The 15,094-nt window shown below is 46.9% G+C and overlaps 1 protein-coding gene and 1 pseudogene across 1 annotated transcript in view; both read right to left on the bottom strand.

The window, feature by feature from the left end:
- Nucleotides 1-984: 984 nt before the first annotated feature.
- Nucleotides 985-15,094, bottom strand: part of CFDP1 (craniofacial development protein 1) — a 138,455-nt gene continuing 124,345 nt past the window's right edge. Inside the window, exons 6-7 of the mRNA XM_057534328.1 lie at nt 14,424-14,582; nt 985-1,316 (exon numbers count right to left, since the gene is read on the bottom strand). Of these exons, the coding sequence (XP_057390311.1) occupies nt 1,226-1,316; nt 14,424-14,582 (250 nt within the window). The 3' untranslated portion in view covers nt 985-1,225. The remainder of the gene's footprint in view (nt 1,317-14,423; nt 14,583-15,094) is intronic.
- LOC103000178 (cytochrome c-like) lies at nt 10,774-14,022 on the bottom strand (annotated as a pseudogene).

Below are 15,094 nucleotides of genomic sequence, written 5' to 3'. Positions count from 1 at the left end.
AGGCAGATTAGTTTTCACTAAGTGTGGACGTGAAGAGCTAGATAAAATATTATCCACCTGTTCTTAAAAACTATGGGCTATGGTTCAAAGAAGACTCTGACGGAAAAGATGATTCTCAATTGAAGATGCACACAGCTCAGTCAGCCCGACCACCCAGCCTGGCCTCAGTGAGTAATGAGGGTCACAACCTCACAGCCGTGCAGGGCTGACAATCAGGTCTTGGTTGCATGAGGTTCTGCCCACATATTAGAGGACTGGAGCGGGAGACCTATGCGTGTTCCCTGCACATGTCACTGGCTCATCTCGACCCTGTGAGGTTCTGGTATTACTCAGGCCACTTACAGACCAGAAAATGAAGGTTCAGAAAGCTGAACTGTGCTCAAGGTCACAGAACTGGTAGATGTCCAGGCAGGATTCTGAATTCCAGTCTTTGGAACCCTACCTACGCCCAAACCTGTCCGTGTTACTCAGGACATCCCCACCGCCCGCCCACAGGGGCAGGATGTGGTGTTTACTGCTTTATTAATATGAAGTTTGGAATTTAAATTTTCCTAAAGAGTTAAAAAAAAAAAAAAGTCCTTTGGAGTCTTCTTTGACAAACCAAAAATTAAAGAATTACTGAGGTGAGAGCACACGTGAAGTTGACTCTGAGAACAGGAAAATGGCTGAAGGAAAAGAAAAATCCCTAATGCAGCAATCGTATATCCTTATTTTCAGCCTCACATTATACCAGCAAACAGGAATCCCATTCAGGAGAGAAAAGAGATCAGGAGAGAAGCAGGAGTGGAACTGAGAACAGAGCTGCCCGGGGACTTTGTGTTCCACCAACACTGGTGAGCCTCTTCAGAGAGAGCCCTACAGCCTCTGGGGGTTCACGTGCGTGCAGGCTGGTCACTCTCTCCACCACGGCGGCCAGGACAGGCCTGAGAGGTGCTGGCTTGGCCTGGTGGACTTCATAGCAGAACAAAGGAAAGGTGAGTGCTGTCATCTTCACCGGCCTCTCACAGAACCAACCTGTACTTTTTTATTTTTATTTTTTAAAAGACAAACTATTAAAAGTAAAATGAATGAAATCACATGAGATCAAGATACAAAGACAGAAATTCAATGTAGAAAAAAAGACCTTGCTGGGAAACAGTCAATGGAAAACACGGGAAACATTTCAAAGACGCACAAAAAGCTCACGTTGTAAACAGGATTAAGCTGCTGTAGGTTCCTCATCACATCAGGGTTTCATTTTGCTCAGCCTGAGATCTCGCTCGATTTCAAACTGCCTGTGATCCACTCGGTCTAGAAAAGCTTTCCGTTCAATGTACCTGGAAGAAAATGAAGATATCTGTCAGCAGATGCAGTAAAAGAAAATGCCTCCCCTGCACTGTCCTGTCCTGTCCCCCCACACCCCTCACCCCGGTGTGAAGGGGTCCACTTGGCCTGCGGGATCATCGGGTTACAGCAAACACAAACGGATGACCGCAGGTGGTGCCCAGAGTGGACAACACGACTATTTCAGGAACATCCAGACCACTCCCATTTAGTCTAAACAAGGACCTTTCTGGTTCAGATGTGAGTGAAAATAGAATGAAAAAGAGAAACCAACAACTTATCAAGGGGAAGGACATTAGAGGCTGAAGGCAAGAAAATGTTGCAATTTCATAACCAGGTTTTAAGGAAAGAACAGGGGCTCCCTCAAGCCCAGGTTCAGAGCCTGGCTTGGTTACACATTAGCGGACCATGCTGGTCAAGGAGCATCATTTTTCTCAACAGCAAATTAGTGACACCACATTTCCTGGCCTTAGCGGTGCGCTGAGTTGGTGGGGAGGGAAAGCTATGTTCCCTGCACATATGCATCAAAATGTGGGAAAAGGTGCCTCTGCAAATGGAAGAAACCCAGTAAGAACTACCTCCTGGGGCTGCAGGGAAGGTGAAGCGGGCTGAGGTGCGCAGAGCGCTCACCGTCGAAGGTATTTACCTGCCTGCAGCTCCTTCCTTCCCCTCACCCTTCCCACCTCTCCTTGTGTCCTCCACCCAGATGCAGCCAGGGTGCTTCTGCGAGGATGACAGAAGAGGTCTTTCCTTAAATTCCTCCAAGGGAACGAGGTCAAGCACCTCTGCCATCCACGGCTCACACACAGGGTCCCCTAAAAGCTGGTGGTTTGCGCCTCATCTTGGCCAGGCTCAGCAGACAAGGCTTCCGCCGGGCCCCCAGGCAGGGTGGGAAGGAAGCACAGGGCTGAAGCAGCAGGCACTGCGAGGAGCAGGCTGGCCGCTGAGTGAGACACAGCTGCATTTTCATGCACCTTCTGGCCACGAACTGTGCTGCCGCTTGCCTGGGGGGAGGGGATCTCTGCTGCTAATTAATCTGTTGAGAGAGCAAAACTGCCACTGAAAATGGGAGGCAGAATTGAATCTCTGCACTAATCTTTCCTTTGTTGCACTGTGGAAAATGTGCATCTGTCATTACAAGGTCATTACGTTTAGGGTGAGAACGTTACCAGGTTCAGGACCCTGTGTTCCTTTGCTGAGTTCAGGGCCTCGCTTGCCTGCCCACAGCACCCTGTGAGGAGCAACCCAGCCCGGCCCATCCGCTCTCCAGCCAGGCCTGCGGCCACTAACCCTACACCTCACTACGGACAGGGTGGCAGCTCTCAGCTTGAATCCCGACCCTGCGGCTTGCTGGCTGTGTCTCTGGGTAAGCCACGTAACCTTGCTAATTCTGTTTCCTAATTTGCACCCCCCCCCAAAAAAAAGGTAATCATCCTTAATCATTCCTACTCTGAAGGGCTGTTGTGGGGATTAAATGAAATAGTGTACATGTTATGCCTAGCACAGAGCAGGTGCTCAATAAAATGGCAGAGCTGTCACCGTCATTTCGGGAAGCCAGCTTCTGTCAGGGCTCTGAGGACAATCAATCCAAGGGGAACAGTCAGCTCTCTTGACGCACGTTACCAGCAACTAGTAACTACCACCTGGTCTGGGATCAGGAACTCAGCTGTCGTGTCAAAATCGCCAAGGAGGGGCCAGCATGGCTGGAAACACAAGGGGAGGGCCTGCTTGTAGGCTTGACATAAGCCCTCAAGGTCAGGTCATCAAATTTAGCAAGTGAAATACAGGATGCCTGGTTAAATTTCAATTTCAGATTCCCCGGCAGATGGGGAAGCCACAGACACTGTGGACCCCTTTTGATAAAGTGTGAAAGCAGGAGAGACCGCGGCCGGTAAGTAGACACATGACAGAACAAATTCATCTTCTGTCTACCACCAAGGGACCCATGACTCCCCAGTGGGGACTGTTAACCGAAGTCGACGGACGGGCTTTGTCACACTACAACCACCACCCCTCCCCACCCCAGCCCACAGGCCCTGGGTGAGTATCACAATGGGGATCAGGGTTTTGACAGCGGTGTGCTTTAACTGCCTCTCTCGAAGTTCCCACAGAAGAAATGCGGGAGCCCTGGTTCAAGAAGACTTTAGGGCATGTTTCAAGAGAGCCATTACCCAGGGATACCTGAGAGAGCGGGCCTGGGGGCGGAAAGAAGAGGAAGTATGTGGCTTTGAGCATTTGTGGTCTTTCTTCTTGACTTTCCTTTAAAGAAGAGGAAGTGATACTTAAATTAAGATGCTCACTGAGCATGAATAATGCCTTGCAGGTTCCCGGAAGCAGTGCCAGGTGCCGGGTCCAGCTGACCTTGAGACTATCAAGAGCGAAGCCAGGCTGGGTGCTAAACAAGCAGGTGCAGGCAGAGTTCAGGTTTAGGGAACGCCTCAGGCAGCAAAGAGGGGCACATATGCAGAATGCAATTCTCAAGGGCAACCCAGACAAAGGCCATCAAGGCAGGTTTGGCGACTTCATTCCCCCATTCACAGCATCTGCAGCTGCTAACAGGATCCTTTGATGGCTTTGGTTTGTGGCCAAGAGCTGACCAGGAACAACACTTCTACTCGACATCCTCCTCCCACCCTCAAGACAGAAAAGGTGCCAAGGATGAGGGTGGCTCTGACATTTACTATGTGTGTGACTGTGGGCAAGATACTTTATTTTTCTTCTCTGTAAAACAGGAAAAAAAATTACAACACCCCTCTGACAGTACAACTGTGAGAAGTACTTTGTAAACAATAAAACCAAAAATGGCTATGAGTGTTGTGCGGTTCTTGCCTCCCATTTCTGACCTGACTGTATCACTATAAAGCCTCAGAAACTGGGACAGCTGGAACAGGGACCAAGAGACCAAATGCCCCAGAAAGAGGAAGGGCTTGTGGGGAAGGCTGCCTCCTCCAAGGCGGCCCGAGCGGACGACCTATTTAAACTGAGCCTCAGAAAGTTCTCAGGCACCTTAAGCGGGTTGCAGTCCCAGAAGAGGACCACCAGCTGACACGCGCAAGGCTTCTTTTCTGGTCTGTGCCCAGCACTCCTGGGGACCCAGACTGATTCAGCCCAGTCTACTGGGAAGGGCAGAGGGGACCATCCCTTCCCACCACTACTGCCTTACGTGGCCCATTTAAGAGGCTGCAGCTCTTCACTGTCATTAATAAAATATGCTAATAGCACCAAAACCTAAGGGATTTTCTAAGCTTTCCCTTTCAGAACCAGGTTAGACACAATAGGCTCGGTCATCTTTTTGATCCTGCAACCCAAATTACTTTTCTGCCACCAATTTTCTTGAGATCTAGGCCAATGTGGAGGGAAGGAAAAATAGAAGAAGAGGACGAGAAGGGTAGAAAATGGTTCCAGAGAACATGTTGGTACCTACTTCTGGGAAACCAGGCTGCAAGTGAAAGGACGCCCATCCACCCCCACAAGAAGGCAGAGTTCTGTGGGGCAGGTGGGTGTGCTGATCCCCAAAAGCTCCGCCACACAGTCACATCCGCCCACGAGAGGGTCCTGCCCACTGGTCAGGAAAAGAAAGAGCACAGGGAGGTGCAGGGAAATCCGAAGCAGGCACATAACGGAGGATGTTTCAGGGCTGTGCTATCACTATGCTGCCAGCAGAGCCAGCAGGCGTTCTGTGCAGCGTAAACCTGAGAAGGAAAGTGGACCAACACCAGAAAGCAACAGGCGGCGCAGGCCCTCGGAGGCTGGAATAAAGCTCTGTGATGGAAGTACTAAGAGGTGCACTTCTTTGCCCTGAGGAGTGCAAGTGAAAGAAGCAATCTGCTCAACATGACACAAGCCCTGTGCAAGAGGGTGACTCGCAAACACCTCGAGGGCCAAAGTGAAAGGGTGGTGATTTTAATTTTCTTGTCCACTGCTTTCCTCCCATCTCACCTCAAGATTGTGCTCGTTCTGAAAGAGTGACTGTTGGGGGTCATGGAGATAGATTCTTTGGAGAAAGAAAATTATTTTCTCTCTCCTTCACGCCTCTCCAAATCACAAACACACCTGGTCTCCAATCATCGAGCTCCATGACCTTCAATTTGATTGCCAGCAGCAGCCGAGACCAAGCCCGTATTCCTCTCATTTTCTCTGCATTGATCCCTCCCCCCAAACCTGCTGGCCTCTACCTCAGCAGTGTTGGAGAGACGCGCTGCTGATGGCGAACACTGCCAGGGAACCTTGTGCGATCGGTTATAGGAATAGAGGGAAGCAATGTTAAAGGCCCTGAGTGCCGACTGGTGACACTGATCCTGAAATGCTGGACTGTGCCCTGGAGTCCACGGCTCGGAGGAAAAGCAGCGATTCTCTGCTGTGCAGCTGACCTCTTTGGTACAGGCATTTTAACCAACTTTGCTGTCTGAAAATGATGCCTAGGTGGAGATGGCATTCTGACTTGTCATGCCCTTCCTTTCTGGGTGGTTAATTCCAATCCTACTAGGTTCCAAAACAAAGCCATGGCTGCCTGACAGCTAGTGGGATGTGCACTTAGACAGCGCAATGGCTCAGTGCCTGCTCTGGGACAGGTGCTCTTCCAGCACCCCACTGGTGGCGGGGTGGTGAACCAGACCCTGCCTTCGGGGCTTACCATACGTGAAACAAAGCACGACAACGTGTATCAACTGACAATAAGTGTGATGAAGAAGGTCAAAGAGGGTGATGTGATGGAGGGTTCCTAAGGTGGGGCTACTCTGAGAGAGTGAAGAGTGGCATCTGAGTGACAAAACAAGAGCCCACCGTGGAGGAGGATCTGGAGGAGCAGTGCGGAGGCTGGGCTGCCGTGAGCAGGGGAGAAGAGGGTCAGAGGTGGGCAGGGGACGGCTCAGGGAGGCCTGGAAACGCCAGGGTAAGGAGGTGAACACTCATTTTAAGTGCTACTTAAACAGCAGGGAAGAGAGGAAAAATGGTTTGTACTTTCAAAGAACCATTTTGGCTGTGATGTAGAGAAGAATGGAGGAAAGGTACAGATACAGAAGCAGGGAGCAGAGCAGATGCCTGTGGCTTGTACCGGACTGCAGGCAGCTGGGATGGACAGAAGGATGGACCAAAATACTTCATGACGGAATTGCCTACTGGACTTTCAGGGCCGAGTGGGAAGAGGATGCGGCTAGGCCTTCTTTCATCAGCTGGGTGGGCGGTGATGGTACCATCTTCTGAGAGGTCTGAGGGAGGAGTCTGCTTATGGAAAGCAAGCAGGTAGGGGCACCTCAAGCTATCCGGAAGGAGAGCGTCCCTATAACACCTCTCTTGGCTGAAACGGCGTGAAGTGAAGAAGCAACTGCCTTTGGGTGAAAACGAAAATCCTCTTCAGATTTCTTTCAGTTAGGGAGAAAATGTAGAGGTCTTTCGCAAAAGCAAAGTGGTGTAAAGCAAGCTTTTGAAAAGTGGGGGATATCTGTATTTGGTTTTGGATGTTAAGTTTGATGTAACGTCTTGGACATGCAAATGGAGATGTCAACTAAACAGCTGCTACGGGAGTCTGCAGCTCAGTGGGATGGTGAGGCAGGGGAGAGCTTTTTTGGGAGTCATCAGCAGAAAATAGTACTTAAGCCATGGAATTAGCTTTCCTGGGGGAGAGAATATGAGGAACGACGGCTGCCCATCACTCAGCCCTGGGACTTCCCTACTTTAAAAGCCCAGAGAAGGAAGAGAGGCCAGCCTGGGAGACAGAGAGGAGATGCCCCCAAGCTGTACTGGCCACAGTTGTGGGAAGTGTTCCTGAAGGCTTGGCAGGAATACACCAGGAAGGGATTTAGAGGAATAAAGCACCTAGCCTTCCAGTAAGGCCCTAAGCTTGGCGTGGTCAGTAATGGCAGACAGGAGAAAGAAGAGGGGGCGGAGAGCTGGGGTAGGGGGGAATCCTATCTATAAACATGCCAGACATTTCCCCTACTTATTTAATTCCCATTATACACCTGGGAGTATACTGAAGAGTTTCTACTTCATAGATGAAGAAACTGGGGCTAGAGCACATGGCAGGCTGGTAGAAGAGCCAGGATTTGAATTCAATTGCACTTCAGTTTAATGTAAAATATAACAAACACGCACACACACAGAGTATAAAATGGGCAAGGCAGATGAATCATTATATAGCAAGCCAAGAAGCAGAAGATGAGCACCCTAGAGAAGTCCAAGCTGTACTGGGAGAGCTTGCTTTATAATGATTCACAATTAGGCACAACTAGATGGTAATGTCAGAGGAACAGAAACTTGAAAGGGAAGTGGAAATGTGGGCAGGCTCACACCTGGCTGGGCTTGGGTGTTCGGTGCGGGTGTTGGGTGAAAGTTATGAACGTGCCTCCTGAAGGCTGGCAGCATTCGGCTCCTTGACGTGGTGATGGCCTACCTGTGAACTCGACATAAATAGACATATACTGTGTGCGTTCTTTTGTGGCTTGCTTCTTCAGAAATTGATCTAACGGACACATTGTTTTTGCCCATTTTTGACCTTCATATAAATGGAATTAAAACAAATAAATATAATACATGGAACCATACTGCATGAACTTCTTTGTGTTATTATGTTACTGAAATTTACCCATGTTCATTCCAATTGGTAGAGTATCCCAGTGTGTGAACACATCACACTTTATTTGTCTATTACAAATAGACATCGGAATTGTTTCCAATTTGGGGATGTTATGAAAAGTACTGTTAATTGAGAAGCTACCTGTCAGTCTAACTGCCCCTCCTTTCAAAGAAACCTCTTTTTTCTGGCTGCTCTTATGATTTTTCTCTTTGTCACTGGTTTCCTGCAACTTCACTCTGCAGTGTGGATGTCTATTTTATTTATCTTGAGATCTTTGAGTTTTGAAAAGTCTGTAAAGAGGTGTCTCTCATCTCTTCCCACACTGTCCTCCAGGAGGCTTAACTTCCCTCTTCCATGTTTTTTGCCTTTTTGTCTCTCTGAACAATATTCTGGATGATTTCTTCTGACTCTTTTCCAGTGCATGTATTTCTCTTTTCTGCTGGTCTAACTACTATTAAACCTACCCCTCTCATTTTTTTTTTAAACATCTTTATTGAAGTATAATTGCTTTACAATGGTGTGTTAGTTTCTGCTTTATAACAAAGTGAATCAGTTATACATATACATATGTTCCCATATCTCTTCCCTCTTGCATCTCCCTCCCTCCCACCCTCCCCATACCACCCCTCTAGGTGGTCACAAAGCACCGAGCTGATCTCCCTGTGCTATGTGGCTGCTTCCCACTAGCTATCTATTTTACATTTGGTAGTGTATATATGTCCATGACACTCTCTCACCCTGTCACATCTCACCCCTCCCCCTCCCCATATCCTCAAGTCCATTCTCTAGTAGGTCTGTGTCTTTATTCCCGTCTTGCCACTAGGTTCTTCATGGCCTTTTTTTTTTCCCTTAGATTCCATATATATGTGTTAGCATACTGTATTTGTTTTTCTCTTTCTGACTTACTTCACTCTGTATGACAGACTTTAACTCCATCCACCTCATTACAAATACCTCCATTTCATTTCTTTTTATGGCTGAGTAATATTCCATTGTATATATGTGCCACATCTTCTTTATCCATTCATCCGATGATGGACACTTAGGTTGCTTCCATGTCCTGGCTATTGTAAATAGAGCTGCAATGAACATTTTGGTACATGACTCTTTTTGAATTATGGTTTTCTCAGGGTATATGCCCAGTAGTGGGATTGCTGGGTCTTTTGGTAGTTCTATTTTTAGTTTTTTAAGGAACCTCCATACTGTTCTCCATAGTGGCTGTATCAATTTACATTCCCACCAACAGTGCAAGAGTGTTCCCTTTCCTCCACACCCTCTCCAGCATTTATTGTTTCTAGATTTTTTTGATGATGGCCATTCTGACCGGTGTGAGATGATATCTCATTGTAGTTTTGATTTGCATTTCTCTAATGATTAATGATGTTGAGCATTCTTACATGTGTCTGTTGGCAATCTGTATATCTTCTTTGGAGAAATGTCTATTTAGGTCTCCTGCCCATTTTTGGATTGGGTTGTTCGTTTTTTTGTTATTGAGCTGCATGAGCTGCTTGTAAATCTTGGAGATTAATCCTTTGTCAGTTGCTTCATTTGCAAATATTTTCTCCTATTCTGATGGTTGTCTTTTGGTCTCCCTCTCATTTTTAATTATGGTTATTAAATTTTTCATTTCTAGAAATTTTGTTTGGGTCTTTTAGGCCACTATTTATAGTTTCTTCTTCTTGCAAATATTTTCAAGTTTGTCTACTTCTTTAAATACAGTAGGTATAATTGTATTAAAACCTGTCTCTGATATTTCCATTGTCTAAATTCCTTGCAAATCTGGTCCTGTGACTGCTGTTTCTCAAGGTGCTTTGCTTCTTTATGTGAATATTTTCAGACAGCAAAATTGCTTTTAAAAAATTGGACAGGGCTTCCCTGGTGGCGCAGTGGTTGAGAATCTGCCTGCTAATGCAGGGGACACGGGTTCGAGCCCTGGTCTGGGAAGATCCCACATGCCACGGAGCAGCTGGGCCCGTGAGCCACAATTGCTGAGCCTGCGCGTCTGGAGCCTGTGCCCCGCGACGGGAGGGGCCGCGATAGAGAAAGGCCCGCGCACCGCGATGAAGAGCGGTTCCCGCACCGCGATGAAGAGTGGCCCCCGCTTGCCGCAACTGGAGAAAGCCCTCGCACGAACCGAAGACCCAACACAGCCAAAAATAAATAAATAAATAAATAAAATCAAGTAAAACTTTAAAAAAAAAAAAAAAAAAAATTGGACAGTAGGGCTTCCCTGGTGGCGCAGTGGTTAAGAATCCGCCTGCTAATGCAGCCCTGGTCTGGGAAGATCCCACATGCCGCGGAGCAACTAAGCCCGTGCGCCACAACTACTGAGCCTGTGTGCCACAACTACTGAAGCCCGCATGTTCTAGGGCCCGCGTGCTGCAACTACTGAGCCCACATACTGCAACTACTGAAGCCCATGGCCCGTGCTCCACAACAAGAGAAGCCACCGCAATGAGAAGACCGCGCACCACAATAAGACCGCGCACCGCAATGAAGAGTAGCCCCCGCTCATCGCAACTAGAGAAAGCCCGCGCACAGCAACGAAGACCCAACACAGCCATAAATAAATAAATAAATAAAGTTTAAAAATTGGACAATAATAATCCAATATTGACCAATGTAGCTTCAAATTCTATTAAAGCTTTACAAGGGAAAAGATGGGATAGCACTTACTGAAGTAGAATTACTATCAAAACACAAAAAGCACAACATAATCTTTCAACCTCAATTCCATCTTATTTTAATCAGGACTGTATTACAGGAATATTTTTTATCACTATCCATGATCTGGATTCTTCTATAGGAGAACAATTTAAATATGGCATCTGTAAAAAATGTCACAGTCTCATAATAAATATGGTAGAGGCCAATCATTACTCATAAGTAGCTTTTTTGAGATGTTATCAAATAGGACCTTTCCCCCTTAGTTTCAGCAGAGATCACTTTTGTTCCATGGTAATACTTCTTGGGATTCTCCACATATTCCCTCAGAGCAGACTCTCCCCAGGTGGCCTTTGCTCTCGTTGGCATCTGTGTAAGAGAATTTGGGGGCCTGACCAAACAGACCTTTCAGGTTTGGCTTGTGCTTCCCACCCTCTGACACTGTGGCACTGGGCACACTTCTCAGTAGAAATCTTCTTGCCCTTCTCAACAGTCCCTGTTTTGAAGTCAGCTCTCTAAGTTACATACGTGCTGGAGAGGCTCACCCAGCAGCGGACTGTCTTGCTCTCATTTCTAGAATTTAGTTGCTGTGGTCTAGTGAGTCTCAATCCAGGCTGTGCATGAGAAGCACCTGAGGAGTGATTTAAAGATACAGGTATCTGTGACTCTTTTTTTAAAAATTGAGGTATAGTTGCTGTACAACATTATATCAGTTTCAGGTGTACAACGTAGTAATTCGTAATTTTTTTTTTTTTTTTGGCCCAGCCGCACAGCTTGTGGGATCTTAGTTCCCTGACCAAGAAGTGAACCCATGCCCCCTGCAACGGAAGTGCGGAGTTCCTAACCACTGGACCGCCAGAGAATTCCCAAGTAATTCACAATTTTTAAAGGTTATACTCCATAGTTATAAAATACTGGCTATATTCCCATATAGCTTATTTGTTTTATACATAGTAGTTTGTACCTCTTAATCCCCTACCCCTATCTTGCCCCTTCTCCTTTCCTTCTCCCCACTGGTAACCACTAAGTTTGTTCTCTGTATCTGTAAGTTCTTTTTTGTTTTATTCACTCGTTTGTTGTATTTTTTAGATTCCACATGTAAGTGATATCATATAGTATTTGTCTTTCTCTGACTTATTTCACTAAGCATATACCCTCCAAGTCCATCCATGTTGTTGCAAACGGCAAAATTTCATTCTTTTTTATGGCTGAGTAATATTCCATTGTGTGTGTGTGTGTGTGTGTATACATATACACACCACACAGATATCTGTGACTCAATTCAGTGGTGCACAGGGGTGCCCTTGTCATGTAACTCTGAAAAAACCCCCAGAAGATTCTCATGCTTAGCCAAGGTAAGAACCAGAGCAATAGTTCCTTCCCTGGACTAGGGGTTGGGCCCTTTTATCTGCCAGGAGCTAGGAAAGGCAGTGAGTGGAGGTATGGGGTGGGCACAAGAGAGGGCAGGTGAGAAGAGCCAAAGGCAGAGCACAGAAGTCATCAGATCTGCACTGGAAAAATACAATCAGATCCGTGGAATCATCTGGCCAGGCGGAAAAGGCTCAGAGACAGAGGGAAAAGCAAAGAGCTTAAAAGTTGTATGCTATTAGTTGTTCCCTAACCCAGTTATGTGATTTTCCATTGCCTGAAAAGTCCTCATTGGGCAGATGTCCTTTTTAATCTTGTTTTCTCTTCCAGCCTACATTTTCTTATCTCTCCCTTATCGTCAACAGCACCACTCCTTACTTTTTTTTTTTTTTTTTTTTTTTATTTATTTATTTATTTATTTATTTATTTTTGGCTGTGTTGGGTCTTCGGTTCGTGCGAGGGCTTTCTCCAGTTGCGGCAAGCGGGGGCCACTCTTCATCGCGGTGCGGGGACCGCTCTTCATCGCGGTGCGCGGGCCTTTCTCTATCGCGGCCCCTCCCGTCGCGGGGCACAGGCTCCAGACGCGCAGGCTCAGCAATTGTGGCTCACGGGCCCAGCTGCTCCGTGGCATGTGGGATCTTCCCAGACCAGGGCTCGAACCCGTGTCCCCTGCATTAGCAGGCAGATTCTCAACCACTGCGCCACCAGGGAAGCCCCACTCCTTACTTTTATAAGACCTCTATTAACAGAACGAACACTGTCTAACCCATATAATCAATCCTCAGAGAAGCAGTAAAGTGTGGCACACACTGGAGCTCCTCTGCTGCCTGAGATCACCAGGCAAACATGGAGAAGCGGCGGGGCTGAGTTACTAGAGCTGAGTCAGAGTGGGGAGGTTCAGGGCATGCATCAGAGGCCTTCTGCAGGTAACACTGACTCCTGCTTGTGCTTTCTTGTGGGCCCTTCCCCAGATGGCTACGGTACTTCTACCTCTGTCCTGTGGCAAACCATCGTTGACAGATGGACTTAGAAGTCTGGTAGTTAAACAAGCTCATAAAGTCATTAAAGACATTTTTTTTTTAATATACTGATCAGCTTCTACGTTCATTCAAATACTCGTGAAACCTAATCTAGAAAAATGACCCCCCAAACAAATCCCTCACCTGTCTTTATTATAATTTAGCTTATAAATAACCTGAATGACTAACACTTAATACACACCTTTAGGTGACAGTGACAGGCGCTCTGCAAAGGGCTTTTGTGGACAGGGCTTTATGCCTTTCTTATTGCGCTCCACTTTAGTGCACTTTGCAGATACTGTGTTTTTTAACAAATTGAAGGACTGTGGCAATCTTGTGTTGTCAGATGATTGTCAGCATTTTTTAGCAATAAAGTATTTTTTAATTAAGGCTTGTACATTGTGTTTTAGATATAATGCCTGCATCCTTAATAGACTACAGTATCATATAAACATAACTTTTATATGCACTGGGAAACCAAGAAATTCGCATGACTCACTTTACTGCGATATTTGCTTCATTGCGGTGGTCTGGAACAGAACCCGCAATATCTCTGAGGTCTGCCTGTGCTCTATACATATATGCATGATACATATATCACATGTTTTGTCTCACAAGAGCCTCACAACCACCCTAAGGGTGGTATTATTATCTCAGTTTTACTGGTGAAGGAGCTGAGCCTCAGGGATGCACGGCGGCTGCAGGGAGAGCCCCTGCTGGAGAGGGGCAGGCATGGGGAGCACCAGGGCTGTCTGATGGGCCACGCACACTTCCTTTCACTGTTAGGGGCGGGGAGTGTGGACCTTGAGCCATGGACCCACTTCTGTAGTAACTTTGTTCTTGGCTCCTTCTGAGGTTCCTAAGTACTCAATGAACACCATTTCTCTCAGGACATTCCTGTACACAGTTTATGGACATCCTCTTTGTATTCCAAAGTGAAGAGGAAGAGGGTGCACGTGATGGCCCGGATGCTGTCTGAGGGCTGGTGTGTCACATAGGTTGAAGCCAAAGGTGAAGCCCCACCCCGGGCCATAATGACACGGACAAAAAAAATCCCACAATACCCGACAACATCTAGGCGCCCTGTTGACTCTGCGTTTGATGCACTGAGCTTGTCTGGCTTCTCAGAAGGCCAAATAATTCAGATGAGGCCGAGGCTGATACGGTGAGCCAGATCTGACCACATGAACAAACGAGGTGACTTACAGTTCATGGGAGCTGCAATTCAGCAAATTCAGCTTGGCAGACGTGCCTCTCCCCGAGAGAAGTGCTGCTCACGTGCCCTCCCACCCCAATGTTTTCCTCACCGACAGGACCTGCCCACATTAGAACAGAGCTTCAACAACAAACCAAAGAACTCATGTTTTCTGTTTTACCATGAAAAGCTCCTGCCTACTTAAATTGGGTAGCGCGTGTGCAATGAACGATCGCAGGGTTCTGAGGATTTTGAGAGAGTAGAAGGCACTACTTCTTACCCCTCCTTCCCTCGGTTGTGGGTGGCTAGTTCTTCGCCAATGCCCTCCTCCTCCTTGAAGCTCTCCCAGTCCAGCTTGGACTTCTCTAGCGTGCTCATCTTCTGCTTCTTGGCTCCTAGTTTCCCCAAAAGGCTGCTCATGCCACTTGATCTTTTTAACCTAGGGAAAGCAAAAACATGAGACATGTAGCAGGTAAAAACTCTAATCTCTTGATTAATGGTTTTTCTGATTGGCACGGGCCTCCCTAGATTCAAGCTATTTATCTTAATGGGAGCCATGTTTGCATCCAGGGTACTTCCTGTCTGGTGTGGAGAGCACAGTAAGGAGACCAGAATTCTAATGCACTTTTCCTGCTCAATACCTCTGACCACTCTAACGACCTGGGGATAGGAAATCCTGAAGACCTCTGTCTGCTCTGTATGACAGACAGGTCTCTGCTCGCAAGGAGGGAGAAGTGCAGCATGATTCAGACATGGTTTTACAATCACATGCCTTGTTTCATAGTCCAGCTCGAACCATGTGACTTTAGGCTAGGTATTTAACTACATCTGCCTTGGTTTCCTAATCTACAAAGCGAATGCTTACTCACAGGGCTGTAGTGTATCCTCTATATAAAGTGCTTAAAACAGCAGCTGGCACAGAGCAAAGGTCCAATAAATGTTATCCATCCT

Source organism: Balaenoptera acutorostrata, chromosome 19 (genome assembly GCF_949987535.1).
Source record: "Balaenoptera acutorostrata chromosome 19, mBalAcu1.1, whole genome shotgun sequence".
In the NCBI taxonomy this organism is placed as follows: domain Eukaryota; kingdom Metazoa; phylum Chordata; class Mammalia; order Artiodactyla; family Balaenopteridae; genus Balaenoptera; species Balaenoptera acutorostrata.
Note: the sequence above shows the minus strand (reverse complement) of the source record. Positions and strands in the feature narration are given on the sequence as shown.